The sequence below is a fragment of the Apteryx rowi genome, unplaced genomic scaffold (genome assembly GCF_003343035.1).
Source record: "Apteryx rowi isolate R43461 unplaced genomic scaffold, aptRow1 scaffold_93, whole genome shotgun sequence".
In the NCBI taxonomy this organism is placed as follows: Eukaryota; Metazoa; Chordata; class Aves; order Apterygiformes; family Apterygidae; genus Apteryx; species Apteryx rowi.
Window position 1 is genome coordinate 542,335 of NW_020451238.1, and position 17,749 is coordinate 560,083.

The 17,749-nt window shown below is 36.4% G+C and overlaps 1 protein-coding gene across 2 annotated transcripts in view; it reads left to right on the forward strand.

Annotated features, from left to right (window-relative positions):
• UBE2L3 (ubiquitin conjugating enzyme E2 L3) overlaps nucleotides 1-17,197 on the forward strand; it is a 20,015-nt gene extending 2,818 nt beyond the window's left edge. The window contains exons 1-4 of one of the 2 annotated variants that reach the window (XM_026091828.1): nucleotides 312-334; nucleotides 8,515-8,610; nucleotides 12,658-12,844; nucleotides 16,374-17,197. In XM_026091828.1, coding sequence (XP_025947613.1) covers nucleotides 332-334; nucleotides 8,515-8,610; nucleotides 12,658-12,844; nucleotides 16,374-16,528 — 441 coding nt within the window. In that variant the 5' untranslated portion in view covers nucleotides 312-331 and the 3' untranslated portion in view covers nucleotides 16,529-17,197. Of the gene's footprint in view, nucleotides 1-311; nucleotides 335-8,514; nucleotides 8,611-12,657; nucleotides 12,845-16,373 lie in introns of those variants that run through there. The other variant, XM_026091827.1, reaches the window with a different exon arrangement.
• Nucleotides 17,198-17,749: the final 552 nt, after the last annotated feature.

The following is a 17,749-nucleotide window of genomic DNA, read 5'->3' on the forward strand; positions in this document are numbered from 1 at the left end:
CTGCCCCGGGCCCGGGCCGGGGCTCGGCCGCGGCGGCGGGAGGGGGCGGCGGCCGTCGGCGCGCCGCAGCCCCGGCGGGTCCCCGGCCCGCCCCGGGGAGCCCGCTCCTGCCTCCGCCGGGGTCCCCCCTGTCGCTGATGCTCTTCCCCCGTGGCCCGGAATTCACTGGTTTCTCCTTCGTAGTGTTGTTTCTGAGCGCGGCCTCTTCCCCGGCGGAGGGAGAGGTTTATCAGACTGAAGCATGGACCCGGGTTCAGAAGTTTGCTCCTTCGCTTCGCTCCGGGCGTTGTGATGTTTTTGTCCTCGGCACTTTATTTGTTCCCGGGTCTCGATGGTATTTTTTAAATGTAAACTCAGCTTCAGGTGTCTGGTCTGGGTGAAGAGCATATGTAATTTATTTTAAAATACTGTTTGGGTTGAAGCCCTTGTGTTTCTCGTTGTCTTGTTTGAGGCGTAAGATACTGCTCAGAAAGAGAATGATAACCGTTGTGCCCAAAGCATACAAGTTTATTTTATGTACATGTATATTATTATCGTTTAGCATCACAAACTGTATGCAGTGGAATTTGCCTAGGACGCACATACTTAGTGGCATAAAATTTAGTCGTCTGTAAAATTCTATGGCAGTAGCCCACGGTATTTGCATGTAAAGTGATTATAACATAAATCAGTGAACTTTACAGGCTAGTGCTGTGAAGCATAGGTGGAAAGACCCTGTAACTGTCAGGCAGTCTTTTAACCTTGTTAGAAATCCTGTCCCTGTGGGGTGCAGCATAGCCATGCGCTAGGATTTGACAGGTGTGTAGGTGATTCTGTTAAGTTTATTCTTTTAATATTACATTTAAAACTGGCTTCAAGCATGTGGACCCCTACTAGGGATGGGATTTCTCTAGGATATATAGGTAGCAGGTTTTGAAGTGAAGTTTCTTCAGCTGTACAGATAGATAATTAACCATTATACCTCCATCATTTTTAAAGAAAATAATAGTTCAGCATTGCTTTCTTAAGGCTAGTTTTGCTGTTTTAAACGTGTTACGTAGAAATTAAAATTTTAATACTAGAATACATTGTATGCAGAGTCATTCATATATATAAAATCAGTAGGGGTAAGCATTTAATTGTCCCTAAGGATCTTGATGAGCCAGCATTCATTTTTTTATTTCATTCTTGGTGGTTGTTATTTTTTGTCATAGCTTTAGTGTCATAATCAATATATCTGTTGCTTCATATTCAAATAAGGTTGCTGTCTGTTTCAAGTAGTAAACTACCATTTAGTTGTCTTTTTGTAAGACCAGCTTTTCTGCCTGTTTTGGAAAGTTCATTAATTGTTCAGAAGCACATCACTACTGTTTTGGAAAAAAAAAAAGTATTTATAAATCATTATATTAACAACTTAAAATATAACATTAAAAATCTAGAAGGCAAGAAAAATTGTCCTTGATATCTGCAGTACCTTTTGCTCTGCTGTCCCCCACCCCCAGCTCAGTTATCATTCCACTAGACTTTTAAAATGTTACGATTAGTGCTGCAGTCTTTTAATGAAATACCATTAAAATGTTGTGTTTTTTGACGTCATGATCTGTTTCTTTTCTAGAAAAATTGTGTGGCAATTGCTTTTCAGAGGGAGTGGCATAGGAAGGAAAGAGACTGATAACTTCCCTCTTAACATTTTTACTTTCATTTTTATTGTCTTATGTTTGTAGATTGTGCTTGTGTTTTTGGGGKTTTTTTTAAGCAAGTTTGACAGCTGTGAGATGCCATACAACATGACTTGTAACGGTTATTAAACAAGTAGCTACGTGGGTTCCTTTTGTAGAGTAGAGCCAACCCAACATGCTTTGAATTTTGCCATTCATCTCGGTAGGAACAACCTAGAACTGGAGCCCTGATGATGCAATCTGGCTTGCTGCAGCAAGATGTTTTACAGTCTTGTAGGTCCTAACTCACATGTGTGTCAACCCAATACCATTATTAAAACTCCAAAGTAAAATTCACAGATCAACAAATGACATTTTGAAGTGTTTCACTGCTGAAGTTTTACATCACAGACTCTTCTGTTTTTTATCTTTCTCAGGGTCATAGAATGATTAGTGATTAAAGGAAGTACAGCTTTTCATTTTGTCATTTGATTATTGAAATAATTTAGGATAAGCATTAACTGTCTTGTCTTTGAGCTGAATATCGAGTTTGGTAGCTGAGAACAAATTCTGAGCCTTTAATAGGTCACATAAGGAAAATGGGAATTGTTTTTTTAAGGTCTTGCAAACATTTTGAAGTACTGGAATTCTTCTCTGGGCACATGTCATGCGTCTTGGTTATTTGTATTAATTACATTGGCACTGAGAGACTGGATGCAATAAGTTCATAATAACATGCTGCCTGCCTAGAAGTGCTTGGTTCCAGTAAAAACTGGGAACGTGAGTATTGTTTCCGCCTCACAAATGGAAATGGATATACTTTTCAGATTGTGGAAGCTATCTATATCTTTGATTTGCAAATCTCCTTGTGAAATAAGTATTAAAAATTGTGCTATTGCACAGTTCAATTTCAAACATTAAGCCAAGTTGTAACAAGCTTAAGAGTCTGTATTGTTATCTTAGACTATACATGAGCAAATAATATTTCTTAGGCCAAAGACCTTATTTATGGCCTATTTTTGCAAAGCTTTATACCATTAAATAGTCTAACTGAAGTTTTCTCTACTGTTTTTTCAAGCATTCCGAGGCACACACCTAGATTAGTGAAAATGTGAAATAAACATAGTTAATAAATCATATCCCACAATATTTGAGGTAGAGTTTTGATCTGTGAGCCATCATTACACCTCTTAAAAGAGCCACAGTTGTCAGATCTCAACTCCTCATGAAATGTGAGAGGTGGGAATAAAGCAGTCTTTGTCAAGGACATGTTGTTAGGGACAATCTCTCAGGCAAAAGCAGGCAAATACAAAGTCTAATTATATTTAGGTAGAGGAACCTTCTCTTTTAAGGGAGCTATTTTGCCATAACTGATGCTTTTTTTCCTGCTTTGTGACTGTTTCTTCTCAAAAACATACAGTCTCCAAACAGGTATGATTGGGAATGTAGATCTCCAAAAGAAGCGCCAGGAGATTCAATGAAATTCATTTCACAGTTGCCACCTACCAGTGTAAAACAAGCAGTTTCCATGTAAGATCAGTTGCATTGAAAAGCCATAAATGATATGTGGAGCAGCAGAGGGTAGTTGCAAAATGAAGGGTATTTAAGTGCTGGATAGTCATAGTATTTGATGTGAGAGTAGTAATACGTGGTACTTGTGCGTTCATTTTATTAAACTAGTAAAAGGCTACTAAGTATTGAGATGTAGTTTGAATGCACATTTTTGTAAGTGCTGTTCAAGAAGACTGTCTCGTCCCGTGTTTTGGACTATTTCCTTCTCTGCTGATCTGCAATATGACCAAACAAGGTTTCTGTAAGATCCATGCTTTTGTTTCTTGGCTTTTAAGTGTTAAAAAGTGTCCTTAGTATTACAAATAGAAAATAGATTTAAAGAGTAAACAACACCTCGTATATGAAGTGAAGTATATAGATAATTATTTTAATCTTAGTGTTTTCACTCTGCTTTCATAATTGCGTAGTTAAACATTTATGCAACTATTGAACTCCATGATAAAATGCACACACAAAGCCACACCCATGTACTTCTTGTAGATGGCGTGCAATTTACAGTAAGCTACCGCCTTGTAAACAGCGTAACCATCCCGGATAAGTGAGATCTGAACAGTTCTGAGATCTGAAAAATAATTCTCAGTTCTAAATTGATCTGAACACTGGTTCTCAGTAATGTGGGAAATATGAATTTCAGCTGGTTTTGAGTAGTATGTGATTGTCCTTATATAGAAGTGAGAATACTGATTCATTTTCCCTTTTTGAAACTCAGAATTGAGAAGAGGTTTTTAATCAAAATTTTAAGAAAACAATTCTGAGTAAAGATCAAATGAAGATACTTTGCCAAAAAGGAGAATTAGTCAGCAAATAAAAGGCATGTGAATATACAGGATTGTAATGTCTCAGTGGAAACTTAGTAATAGCTCTTACAAGAGCTATAATCAATCTAAGAATGTTTACATTCTTTTCAAAAAAAATTTATTAAACATTTCTCTCTAGTGTATGAGATTCACAATTGGAATTGGCCAGCTTTTTGCCAGTGTCTTGGGGCTTGTTTAACTTGTCACATTTCTCCTAGGGAACATATTTATAAACAGGTAAACATAGATTGTAAACAGCAGATTACCTCAGTTTAGAGTTATTTCTATAGACTTTTTCTTTGTGCGTTTAATAGCATTTGGGGTTTGATGCAGAATTTACTGTAGTCAATATGAGCTCGTATGCTTATTTCCGTAATTCTTGGATTGAGCTCTTACGAGTACTTATCTTCACTCTTTTTTAAGAGAGATAAGTATCAAAATTTGAAGGATGTATGGGCTAAGTAGTTGCAGGATTGTGTCCAAAATCAGCTTTTGTAGTCTTGTGTGAGATGTCATAAATGATCAGGAACTGGGAATTCTAAAAATGATTAGAAAATCAGAGAAACCATGGATTTAGTTACAATTGTAATAGCTGAAACTCCTTTTAAAATATTTATTATATTTTTAAATGATGCCATTTACTTTACTATTTAATTTCAAACATTTAATTTTTTGCTATGAACAGCACAAATGATTACACAATATTGAAAATCAAAATTTTAAGTACTTATTGATTATATGAGAGAAAGATAGTATGTACTTTTACGACTGTCTTCAGTGTTCTACTTAAAGATCAAAAAATACATCTGAAGCAATGTTTTCTTCATTTTATGTGCTGTGTATAACGCTTTATCTGAACATGTCCAAACTACAAATGCCATGTCCCGAGAGAGCCCCATGAAATAAGGAGAAATTTTGATTTTATAAATGGGGAAAACAATGCAGCAAGGTCATGTGTGAGGTTGATAACAGAGCGGAGAATGAAATATTGACTTAAATTCTTACTTCAGTGTTCTAACCATTAGTTAGACTTCTTCAGTGCTTCTTTAATTACGTTACTTAACAAAATTAAGGGGTGGAGGACAAGAATAGGAACTAATCTATTTACTGTCTGCCTAGGCTCTTAAGATTTATTTTAAAATAAATATCTGCACTACATCCCTTTACCTCATAAAGCAATTTTTTGTCCCTTAGACTTGCTCGAGCCCATGCTAAATGCAGAATAACTTTTAATCTCTGCGCTGTTTGAAGGTATTCGGTATCTCATTCACTCTTTTAACGTACGTTTAAACAGTGCTTTTTAGCTACGCTTGCCTCTATAGTTCTGGGGCAGTTAGATCTCTATTATGGGTTTTGCCGATTGACAGAAAAACAAAACAGAAAACCTCCAAACCCTCGAATCCTGAGTACTGAATCTCTTATCGCTCCTGATGTCCCAGAGGCAAAAACCCTAAAAAACATGACTTGTAGGTGTTATATTGAGTTTGTAGGGATAGCAATATTGAAAAAAAGCTACTTGAGAATGAGTAAGTTTAACATGGAATTGATTAATTTACAGTAGAATATGAAATCTCAAACAGCAACATCTAGCGTGTCACTGCCAGTTCAAAATGGAACCTGTCTTAAGCAAACGATCACGCGAGTCGTCTGCTAGCGTGCGCCTGGGACGCCGTGCTCTCTGCAGTCGTACCTGGGTGTAGGGGCAAGAACCGCCTCTTCTGCGCCCAGCTATTTCCTTTTCCAGTTGTCAGTTAGCGCTGCAGAACCCAAGGAAGGAAGCACAGAATGCGGTGGTGATACGCTGCAGTAATTACCACTTTTTTGTTTTTGAAAGTGAATTCTTACATAGGCGTCACTTATCTTTTTAAATGGGAAAAAGTCCTCAGCTAGTTTTCTGCTAGCTGTCTAATGTAGTGTCTTCTAGACTCTTTAATTCCCTTTTTTGTGTAGTGAGCTTCAGGGAAACAAGGGAGCAATTTATATATTTATTTGAAATTTTCTTTAGTTTCATACAAAGTTCTGAATTTTGCAGTGATCTCTGCAGTGGATTGTTGCATTTCTTAATCCAGCATCACTGTAAACAAAACAGTTTTTTAACCTGAATTTACTTACTGAAATGTAAATGTTCAATTTTCCAGTAACATGAAGCCATACTTTACTAATTTATTTTATTAGTTTAATAATATACGTGAATTACAGACCTGTAATCCACCCCTTATCTGCGTGTGCTGAATTGTTGTCTGGACCAGGAACTGTGCAATACTGTCATCTGAACCTGTAATAGAAGCTACTGCATAGAAGCTGAACCCCCATTGAGACATTATGGGGGGATTTCTGCAAGATGCGTAGTATGTTTTTAATATAATGACTAGAAAATGTCTAAAATAATCCATTTTCCTTGCCTTGGTTTAGAAGGAAGGCACTGTTAATGCATGTTTATTCATGTTTAAATAGGTACTGGTTAATCTAGCTTATTTTTTTTCATGATGTTTGATACATTGTATCTAGTAGAATGGGATTTTTCCCTTTTATCCCCTGTGGAGTAGTGGTTTGCTAGGACTTAACAGTTCTGTATGTGTAGAAAATGGGCCCCTCAAAATGCTGGTTTGAGTGAGTTACTATCCCGACCCTGTCTGGAAAAAGTCAGTTTTGTATTAGTCAGACTCTGCCTGAGCTGGTGCTTTGTATGTTGAGCATCCAAAGCCGGGTGTAAAGCATGTGTGGATTTGTAGTTTCAGTGATCGTAAATGATGCCTTATTTCTGTGATAAGAAAAGTTATCTTCTTCTGAATGTTTGGGTTATTCTGCATCACTATAGATGTGCTTCAGGTGATTCTTTTTTGTATGTTTTTGTATGTTTTCCTGCATTAAGAGTCATCTTACTGTTTTAAAGGAAAACAGGACTTTCTGTGGTACTGCATAAATCTAACAGCAGTGGAGTTTGGGGATTAATCCTGAGGTCTAGACTAAACAGTCATTTTTGGTGTCTTGAAGATTGTATTGGGCATCGTTTCAATATCAAAGACTTCAAGGGTTGAACTGTCATGTTCTGGGTACATGCCTTCTTCCATCGCTGCAGTGGGTGGGGATGTGAAAGTTCATCTTCTGATGCGTGGCTGCCATGTGATTTTTCTTTTTCCTTATGTGCATTTGGAAATCTTGTGTTGCCTTTTGGTTTTGCATTTTAGCGTGATGCTAAGTTTATGCTAGAGACTACTGCAAGTATTAAAATGCTGCCAGTCAGGTGTGGAAAGGTTTGATCTATGATGAACATAGAACAATTTTAGCAAAAAACCCCAACACTAGAGCACTTGTATCAGAAAAACTGATTTTTTTTTCAATATGTAGTGCCTTTGCTTGCAGTTGGTCATTTTACCATAATAATATAAAGTCTAGTTTTGCAAATACAGTTGCACCCACATGAAGAACAGTTTGCTGGTAGAGTGCACCAGTGTTGCTGTGTCAGCAACATTTTTCCTGATGTGAGTAGACACGCAGGCGTGTGCTTCAGTTCTGAAAGCACTGAGGAAGTTCTACATTTCACTGTGGATGACTTTTGAATTTATTTTAAAGATAAGATTCTTAAATAAAGAGCAAAGGACTATTATTATTATGAAAAGAAGTGGAGCTTTGGGGTGTTTCCTTTTGGCCTCATAGCTTTAGGGTGATATACTCTGAAAAAACACTTGTGCTTACACATTGTTTTAAGTATAAAAATAGGCTTTATTTGTTTTGGTGATTTCTGGATCACTAAGTGATCAAAAATGGTTTGACTGGTGGTTTCGGAATAGAAATGTGTTTAGTTCATACAAGTAGTTTCTTTATTCAAGAGTGATACAGCTATAAAGAGAGGTATGCTTATAATTACTGGTAACTTTGAGGTAGGAAACAAAGATGTGTCTGCTTGAGTTATTGATCTACTAAGACTATTTTGGCTTAGATTGATATTTTTCTGGTTTTGCATTGATTTAAGTTGATTATACAGGAATTTGTTAGTTTTCAGTCGATGTAGTAGGTCTGTTCAGTGACTTTATCAATGTGTTTAAATAAACAATTTAATATAAATAATTCCTCTAAACCACTAATTTGCACATGTAGAGAAGTCCTACGATATGCTTTATTTCTGTGCTTCACAGAATTATCAAAGTCTGTTACCAAAGACATTGATTTGAATATCAGATGTAAGATGTTTTTTAACACAATAGAAGTAGAAATAAAAATGTTTATCTATAATCTTATTAACAAGGCATTTTGGTACTGTTGTGGCATATCAATAAATAGCATGGGTTTTTTAATACCTTGCCTCAGATAGTTTTACTTCTTGCAGGTGTAAAATTCCTTTTTTATTTTTTTTCTTTTTAATTGTGTGGGTTGCAATTTCTGAAACCACAAGTTGTTTAACATTAAAGAAACCCATGATGACCTCTCCAAGCATTTTGATAAATAAATATGAGCATATTGCCCACTATTATTATTAACTTCCACTTATGGCTTTGTTTGCTTTTCAGGAGCTTGAAGAAATTCGCAAATGTGGAATGAAAAACTTCCGTAATATCCAGGTTGATGAAGCTAATTTATTGACCTGGCAAGGGCTTATTGTTCCTGTGAGTATAGACTACTACTTATTCTAATGAGCTTTAAAATGAAATGGAGATCATTTGTATCATATAAATCCACAGTTCAGTAGTATTGTAGGTAACATTATCTAATCTTTGCATCCTGGCAAGCTATTGTTTTTATTACGAGAGTTACAGGTTTCTGCAAATGCCAGTTGTTTATAAATACAACATAAGTTTCTATAGAGTATACTGCAGCACCTTAAAGTCCTCAGGATCTCGTACTCTGGGCAGTGAAGTGCAGTCCTGGATTTAATTCTCGGCTCTCTTTAGACTTCCTTGTATAATCTTGAGCAAATATTGTAATCTTCCTGCCTCATTGCATTTGAGTCTTGTGTGTTTTATTGAAGTCTGATAATTTTACTGGGTGTCTCTTATAACTAGTGTGAAGAAAAACCTGTAGATAATTGAAAGGGATTCTAGACTCCTCTAACAAATACTCGCCTGGGTGGTTCGTAATTGCAGGCCTGGTCCAACAGACGGCTGCAGCTGGCCAGGGCTGTGGCCTCAGTGCTGACACGAGATTACTTGGGAGAGGTGATGGAGGGGGGAAGCAAATGCAGTTTGTAATTTATAGCACGTCTGTGTCCTCATAGGAAAAAGCCCAAGTTATGAAATACTACGTTTACTCCTTAATAGATTTTTCTTTCTAATTGACTAGATTTATTTCGAGGACAAAATTGAACATTGGAAAAAGTTGGATGCAAGGAAAAGGTTTGGATTTTCAGAACTGAACTCTGTAAAGCAGGTCTCTTTAGTAAGGCATGAATTAATGCCAAAAGGCACTTTTAAGTTTACAAAAACATCACATTTTTTTAAGAGAACGTTTAATAGAAGTAGATAACCACTGTATTGCCCAAATAGAGAAGGATTCGTTACAATGGGGAAAGCAGGAATCTGGTCTGTTTGTTCCTTGGCTGAAGTCACTTGGATTTTCACCTCATTATTTTCCACTACCATGTCCCATGCTCACTTCACTGCGTGAGCTACTTCTAAGTCTGTGGCAATAGAAGTCATGCTAGTAAGTCATCAGTTCTGCTTTTTTTTTGGGTAGTTCCTAAAGTGGGAGACCAATGTAAATCTGTCTAAGACACTGAAACATTGATTTGACAGTGCCTCTGCTTTGTTATTTGAAGGCTATTTCTGAACTTGGATCATACAGGCTCCACTGAGATACTTGCTAGGCCTTTGAACTTGAAATGTTATAGAACAACAGATTGAGTTTACCCTGCTTACTTAGATTTGTTCAAGTAATGACTTTGAGTGGTTTGAGGCTACTCTTGCAAACAAAGGAAGAAGAATTTGGCACTAAAATTTGTCATAGCTCATGCACAATGCTCTTTATAGGCCGCTTTGATATTTGTGGTGCATGTATAACAGTTCACTGCTTTGATACTACTTTGAAGTGGTATAAGGCAGGTAAAAATAACCTGCTGTCTGATAAAGCAAAACGCCAAAATACTTGGTTGTTCTTGTTAAAATTAGTGGTGTACACATAGGCAACTATTTTTAACAAAGCTTCAGCTCACCTGAGTATGGGGTTAGTGTTTGCTTTGCAAAGGTTCAGGACATCACGAGTGTTATAAACAGCACTGCAGTGATCTACATTTTGTACCTGCCTTTTGCTTTATACTATGCCATGTTACAAGGGTGTAAATTAGCCTTAAATTCACTATCAATGTAGTTAAGAGGGAATTTTGTCATGAAATCTGTATTTATTGCAGTACTTAATAAAGTTAAGTGATATACCTTTTTGAAGAGTAATATGAGTTACTATTTTGAGGATACACTATAAATGATATTTCCTTTCCTAGCTTGTTTTTTCTAGCTATTGCACTGCTGGAGTTGATGATTTAAAAATGGAAAATACAAGCTGGTTGCAATATTTTTTTTTATGCTGAGTTCTTGCTTTTAAAGTGTTACATGTTGTATCCGTTTTAGAAAGTGTTCTTGTTTAGGATTTAATGACAAATTATTCATATTTTAATAGGACCAATCAGTTATTGATTATTAAACTCTATAACTATGAATTATTTTGGCCAGCCTTTTAATTAAAGTTTCAGAGATAGGATGGTTAATATTTTGGGTAGTGGTCATACAGAATTACTGTGAAAGATACTGTTTTAAAAGTTGCTATCCTTGTTGTAGGTAACATATATTTTGTCCTTCAGAGCAATGATTCATTTTTAAGGATAAGTATTTGCTCAGTTGAAAAACATATTGGAAATAGCTTGTCATTTCATGTGTGATTGCCATACAACTTGTTTTCTGGGTATAAATTATGGAATAAGGTAGTTTGTGTTCTGTATGTTAAAAAGATGCACCATTTGTTTGATTTCAACACCAAACAAGACTATCTGCCCCAGGCTCCTTGTCCTTGTAAGAGGTGCTGTTGTTGTTCTGAAAATTTCGTCTCGCTTTAAAATTGCTTGTTATGGACAGACTTTTGCAGAGCAAAAATACTCCAGGTAAACACGAATCAAATGTTTGTCATTTGTGTTTCAGTACTTGTAATTCTGACTCTGTCCCTTTTTCAGTGTCAGAGTAAATACAACAGGAATGACTGGAAACAAATTGCTTGAATATTCTGTATTTCTTCTGTTGAAATGATGAGCAACCCCTTTACATGCATTTTTAATTCAATTTATTGGTGAACTATACTGAAGAACTCTTTCTGACTGAAAGAGTCAAGAAGAAAATAGACATTTTTCAGCCAGATCCATTCCCTTACCAATTCACTGAACATCTTCACAAATTATAGCATATGGTGGAGTTAAGAACAAGTAAGCAGTGAGAGAAGAGGGCAGTAACTGCTTAATATGTCACTGCCACCAAAAAGTTTTTTCTTAAACTTCCAAAATTTTTAGGATTGCTTGGATGAAAAGTGATTTTTAAACCACTTTAGTTACCTCTTCATTTGGCTGCAAAAATTATGCAATATTATTTAGAAACACACAAGCACACTTTTCCATATGGATGAAACTAAATTTTAAACTCATCTGTTCAATAACATTTCAATAGAAATCCCCTCCCTCCAATATTGGTAAACTCTTCCAACTTACAAAATGGCTTTGATTGAAGGAAGTAGTCTGATTGGTAATGAAGAACTTTTTATAGTTTGTACAAACTGGAAACTCTCATCCTTTGATTTTTGTTCCGTACTTCAAGTTTTTGGAAAGGCTTTGTGCCATAGTTACTATTTTCAGTGCAAAATGATATTTTCATAAACTTTAGAAGTAGCAATAGTTTATTTTTCTTCTGGCTTTCTTTTGCAGTTACTGCCAAGCATTTGAAACAATATTGATAGTCTAACAGGTTTTCTAAATGAGATGCTGGGCATCGCTTTTTTTTCCCCGTTTCAGCATGAAGAATTACTTTGCCTACTTCACAGTCCTCTCATCATACTCCTTCAAAAATGATCTGATAAGAGTTGGTGCTAAAACTGCATACAAATTCAGAATGTTCTCATCAGCAGATGCAGTGAATATCTATCTTTAGTACAAATGAATGCTCAGCAAATTTTTATGCAGTCAGCCAGAGCAAAAAGGTTCTCAGAACATGTAGGGTAATCTGACAAATCAAATTGTTTTGCTGTTTGTACCACCATGTTGTGAGACGCACAAAATAACTAGGTTTAGAGATACCAATTTTCTTTGTCAGGTTTCCTGTTTGTATCTCGGAAAGTGTTTAGAATGTTTTTGAAATATGCACTTGGGAATAAAAATATTTATTAGATAGGACKGAGCATGGAGTAAATGGGATTGGACACTTTCTTACCAGTAGAAATGTCAGCCAACCTTCAGAGCAGTGGTAATCTGCTTTTTTCCAGAGTGAATACAGACATTGTAGAAACTTTATTGCCTCTCTGTTAGCAAACTGGTTGTGATGTTTCCTGACACATAGACATGATGGTCTGTGTTGGGAAAAAGTACCTTAAAAAGGTCATTTGATAGATTGAAGTCTGCAGCATGTGTTTCCTTAAACTTTATCCATCAGAATACGCCAGATCTTTGATGTTCTGTCTTCTCTTTGCAGGACAATCCTCCGTATGACAAAGGAGCCTTCAGAATCGAAATCAACTTTCCAGCAGAATATCCATTCAAACCTCCTAAGATTACATTTAAAACAAAGATCTATCACCCTAATATCGATGAAAAGGGGCAGGTTTGTCTGCCAGTAATTAGTGCTGAAAACTGGAAGCCAGCAACCAAAACTGACCAAGGTAGGACTCCATGCGGAGAAAGAACTTGGTATTGAGAAACTTTGCATTGTGTGTTTGATGCTAATAGCAGTTTCAGCTTGTCATCTGGTTACGGCTGTCCTACTATATAGTTTGTTGTAAGGTTTGCATCATGAATCACACTTTTTGAGCACAACGTGCAGCTCTTAGAATCTCATTTTGCCATTGGAACGTAAGGTAGTGGCACTCGCTCTTGGCATTTGCTGCAGTGGCATTTCTACTCCAGGAAACCGCAAAACTCTTAATGACTGAAGAGTTTAAGGTAGTGTCCTTGGCATATTAAAGAAAAACAAATCATTCCTGGTTGTTGTGTGGCGGTGTATTTTGTGTTTCTTTTAAAACAGTGACTTTATAGTCCAGAGGTGTTCAGTACATTTCTGACTGTTTGAAAGAGAGGGTCTAAAACCCCAAGGCTTTCTATATTTTATAATCTGTGAATTCAACATCTGGTTTGAAATATCTGGGGAGCCATAAACTAAAGCTAAAATCATAACACAAATTAACTCTTAGTTCTTAAAAGATGGCTGCTGTGAAGCTTACTGTGTGGAGTATATTTGGATAAGAACTTAAATATTTTAAAGAAAAATGTTTCATCAGATTCTTGGGCGGACTGAGGATATGATCTCAGTAGGGTTTTTTTGATACTCTTCCATTAATTTTTCTGCTGAGAATTTCATGTTTTCTAGAAGATGCAATTAGTTTGATATTAAGTGTTTATTGTACTTATAAAAACAGCGAGCATTCTTGCAATAATTACAGGGATTTTTAATATTATGAATCCAAATTAGTAGCAGTTTAGTCCAGTGTAAAAGCTGTAGTGACACTGAAGAATCTTGCTCTGCAAGAGAAAATACATCCTTCTTCCAGGCCGCTCTTTAAGGTTTTTTTCAGTTGAATTGTGTTCCTGATAGTAAACAGTACTGTACTTAGGATTTCTTTTCTGTATACTTCTATATACTAATAAAACTTATTATAGTTTGCATGATCTTCTTGCCCCAGAGATAAAATAAGGAAATTCCTTTATTTGCTTGGACAAAGAGGAAGTGGTTGAATGCAAAGAGGAGGGGGGAAACAAAATGAGCCTGCTAAACTCAAAATAGGGGAATGAAGATCTTATGTTTTGTGGTTAGTTTATCTCAAATTATACCGGAGACAGACCCTTGGGAGAAAAGAAATTAGAGCAATGTGTAGAAGGTTTCCATTAAAAACATAGCAATTTTCTTGGTCTTATTTGTGTATTGCCTTCTCTAGTTAAGTAAAGGAATGACATATTGTCTGTGCCTAGCTTGAAATGCAAGCTGGCATCAACTGGAACTGTTGAGGCAATTGTTTGCATGTGGGAAATAGTCAGTTTTCACTGAAAAGTAGCAGAATCCTCTCTGAGAGAGGGCATAAAAGCTGTCTTAAAATCAGAATTTGGAACAAATCCTGGGTACCAAGATATTGCAGATCTTACATTTTTGCTGTTTTATAGTCTTTCATCTGTCTTTTTTTTCCTCTTTCTTCAAGAAGTCATCTCAGTTTCTGGTGTTGTTACTTCATCTTTGCACAAAGCTACCACAAAATATTAACAGCCTGGCTTAAGTGTCTGTTCCTCTCCCCAAAACTCTTCTGCACTGAAGAATAAACTTCAGTTCATTTGCCTCTTAGGCCTTTTTCAAGGAAATAATGCAACATTATTAGTACAATATTAAGGTGATTGGTTTTGGTCAGTCAAGTGTCAGGAAATGGAAAGATTAGGTTTATCATATGTCATTAACTCGCTAACCTTATATGTACTAAATGTGTATCTTACAGCTGTACTTTTTATCAGTTTATGCTTAATACTAAAACAGACTGTTACAACAGTATAGTTTTAAAATGCTTTGCCTATTGGGACAACTAGTGTTAGGACAATGCTAATTTTTTGAGTTGTGTGTTAAATAACCTTAATAACACAGCAATACTTTTTCTATAGTGTTTTAGCATGTTTTACTGAGTGAAAAGGGATTGTCACATGTAGTATTGATACTGGTTTTGTAAGTAATCATTAGTATGATAACTGTCAGAAGTACAGGACAGGTGAGTTATTGTGAAGTAAACTAGTATCAGTGCTAAATTCCTTGTGTAGTTTGATACAGTTTAAACTCTGATTTGTAAGAAAATGTGAGTTCAGCATCCTGCCTAGCTATAGAGAGTCAAGCTTACTTTTCTGGATTTTGAGTACAGTATTTGTTTTGAGCGATGTACCCCATTCCTATTAGGTAAGGGTGGAAAAGGGTGCGAGCACCAAAAGGTGTGTGCTCTGCAAGATACCCCGCCAGTATTCTAGCAGCAACCGGAGCGAGCAGTGGTGTAAGAACTTACGTTACAAAGCTAGGGAGAACCCAGGTGAGCTAGTAGGTAGCAGTTTCAAAACAAGCAAAAGACGGCAGCTTTTCACGCAATATATGGCCGGGCTGGGGAACTCCTTGCTGCTGGCCGTGGTGGATGAAACTCACATTTCGTGTGAGTTCAGGAGGAGGCAGCTGGCTCTCTCGTGTGGAAGGCATGAAGTTAACAGATTTTTGGCATACTTGCTTTAAAAGGTTTTGGGGTACTGTTGTGTTGTTCTGCATACCACAAACATATCTCAAATGGAATATTATTAATAATGTCAGGTAGTGAAATACTCTGTTCCATGTACCCACATGCTGTAGAGGTGTCCAGTTATGCATGATCCTTTTAATGGCTGGATATGAGAACTCATGATTTTTGTAACCAGTCCAGTTTTAGATGGTCATGGGAATGTACATGAGGAAAATGCAGCATGAAATATCATTGTAGCATGCGAGGTTCATTGCATAGTGCAAAGTATAGTTCAGTTACTGTAAGAATGACATTTCCATTGAAAGTTATATGGGAATGCTGATGAAATAGTTGTAAACAGTGGGGCAAAAAGCATCTTGCACTTCTTACCCATTTGTGTAAACCAGTATACTAGTTACCCAGTATATCTCCACTAGCAGATATTTGGATGTATTTATTAGAATAATGGGAGGATAGTTATAGATAAATAAAGCTTAAAAAATTGTTTCCAAAAGCAGGCCCAATTACACCTACAGCATTGTGACAGACATTAGGAAAAAGCCTGTAGTGAGGAAAATTCCAGTGCCAGCTTTACCGAATCTGTTTTAGATGAGCTTGTCTGTAAAACTTAGTTTCTTCCTTAGCCATCTAAAGAATATTTCACTGATAGAATTCCAGTTACACAGGAAATAATTTGTAGTACACTTCGGTCTGTATTGAAGTTGATTTAGTCTTCAAATGTGGTTTTCTGGTTCGCATTCACTGTTGTTACTGAACTAAAGCTTGGTGTGTTGCTATAGCTTGTTTATGCAATGTATTGGCCTGCTCTTTAAAGACCCTAGATTTATAGGGGTGTATTTAAGTGCAGTTTAAGTTCCCTTATTACTGGGGCATTTTGCTTACATCTTGACTTTAAAAATTAACCATGTTAGTCTCTGACAATATTTATACTTTTTTTTGACAGTAATCCAGTCCCTCATAGCACTGGTGAATGATCCACAGCCCGAACACCCCCTTCGGGCTGACCTAGCTGAAGAATACTCTAAGGACCGTAAAAAATTCTGTAAGAACGCTGAAGAGTTTACAAAGAAATATGGTGAAAAGCGACCAGTGGACTAAAATCTGACACAATTGATGTCAGCAACGTATGATAGAAGATCGGAGCAGTGCATTTGAGACACCCCGTAAAGCAGGACTCTATGGAAAATTGACAAGTGCCACCTTTCGGTGTTAACTTGTGGCTGTTACTAACTTTCTACAGTTTTCTTAATCAAAAGTGGGCTAGGTAACCTGTAAAGAAAGGATTAAAAATTTAAGATGTTCTAGTTCTGCTTTCTTTGTTTAAAAATCACTGCTTCAATATACTTTAAAGTATGCTGTTTTCTTTTTCTTGTCAGAATTTATCAAAAATATCTTAGACTTATATTCTGCCCTTAAATTGAAAAGGTTATGGCTGTCATTTCTTATTTTTCCCTTGCAGTTCCCACTATCTTGAGTTCATTTAATTCTTCATTGAATTTTTTCCCCCCTCCCCAAACTGATGTCTTAGAGAAATTCTCCCAGTTCTGGCAGAAAATGATTGAGTGTTTGGCAGTTTTGTTTACTTTTCTCTTTAAATGTTGCACTGTGCTTTGTGGGACTTATTGCAAGTTCCCCTTAACTTCAGTTTGTAACATAATAAACAAAAACAGATGAACCCCACAAAAACAATCAGAAATAATGTCCAGGTCTTATGTAAATCTGGCTGATGTTACCACAATAATGTTTATTAAACGGGGAAACCCAAGATTTTGTGTGCGTGATTGAATTAAAATATGGCTTATGTCCTGCTTTTGGAAAACCTTGGGGGAAAAAAAAATTCTGTAGCAAATGAATAGTGGAATGTGATTGTGAACTTCTCTCACTTCTATTCTTAGTACCTATGCAGATTAGCTAGGAAAAATTGCACAGAACAACATTGCAACCAGGTTAGAAGAGTTTCAGAAATTGGGGACCAAGAGGTGCCAAAGTAATAAACTGTTTTTGGAGTTAAAAAATCGGTACTTTTTGGAAATGTTAATTTTGAACTTAAATGCTAAATCTGACATCACTGCTAGTCCTCAGAGTACATTTTTCCATCAGAATGCATATGAAACACCTGTATTTTGTGGGATGGCACTCCTCCCACTTCCCCACCCAATTACTGTACAGTTCTTACTGAAAATGATATGAGAATAGGATTAAGCAATAAACTRTAATAGAGTATACTTCACTACTACTGTTCATATGCTTTAAAAATACACACACGAGTTGGATAATTTAATGAATACTTCACATATCATTCTATCCTTCTAATTTAAT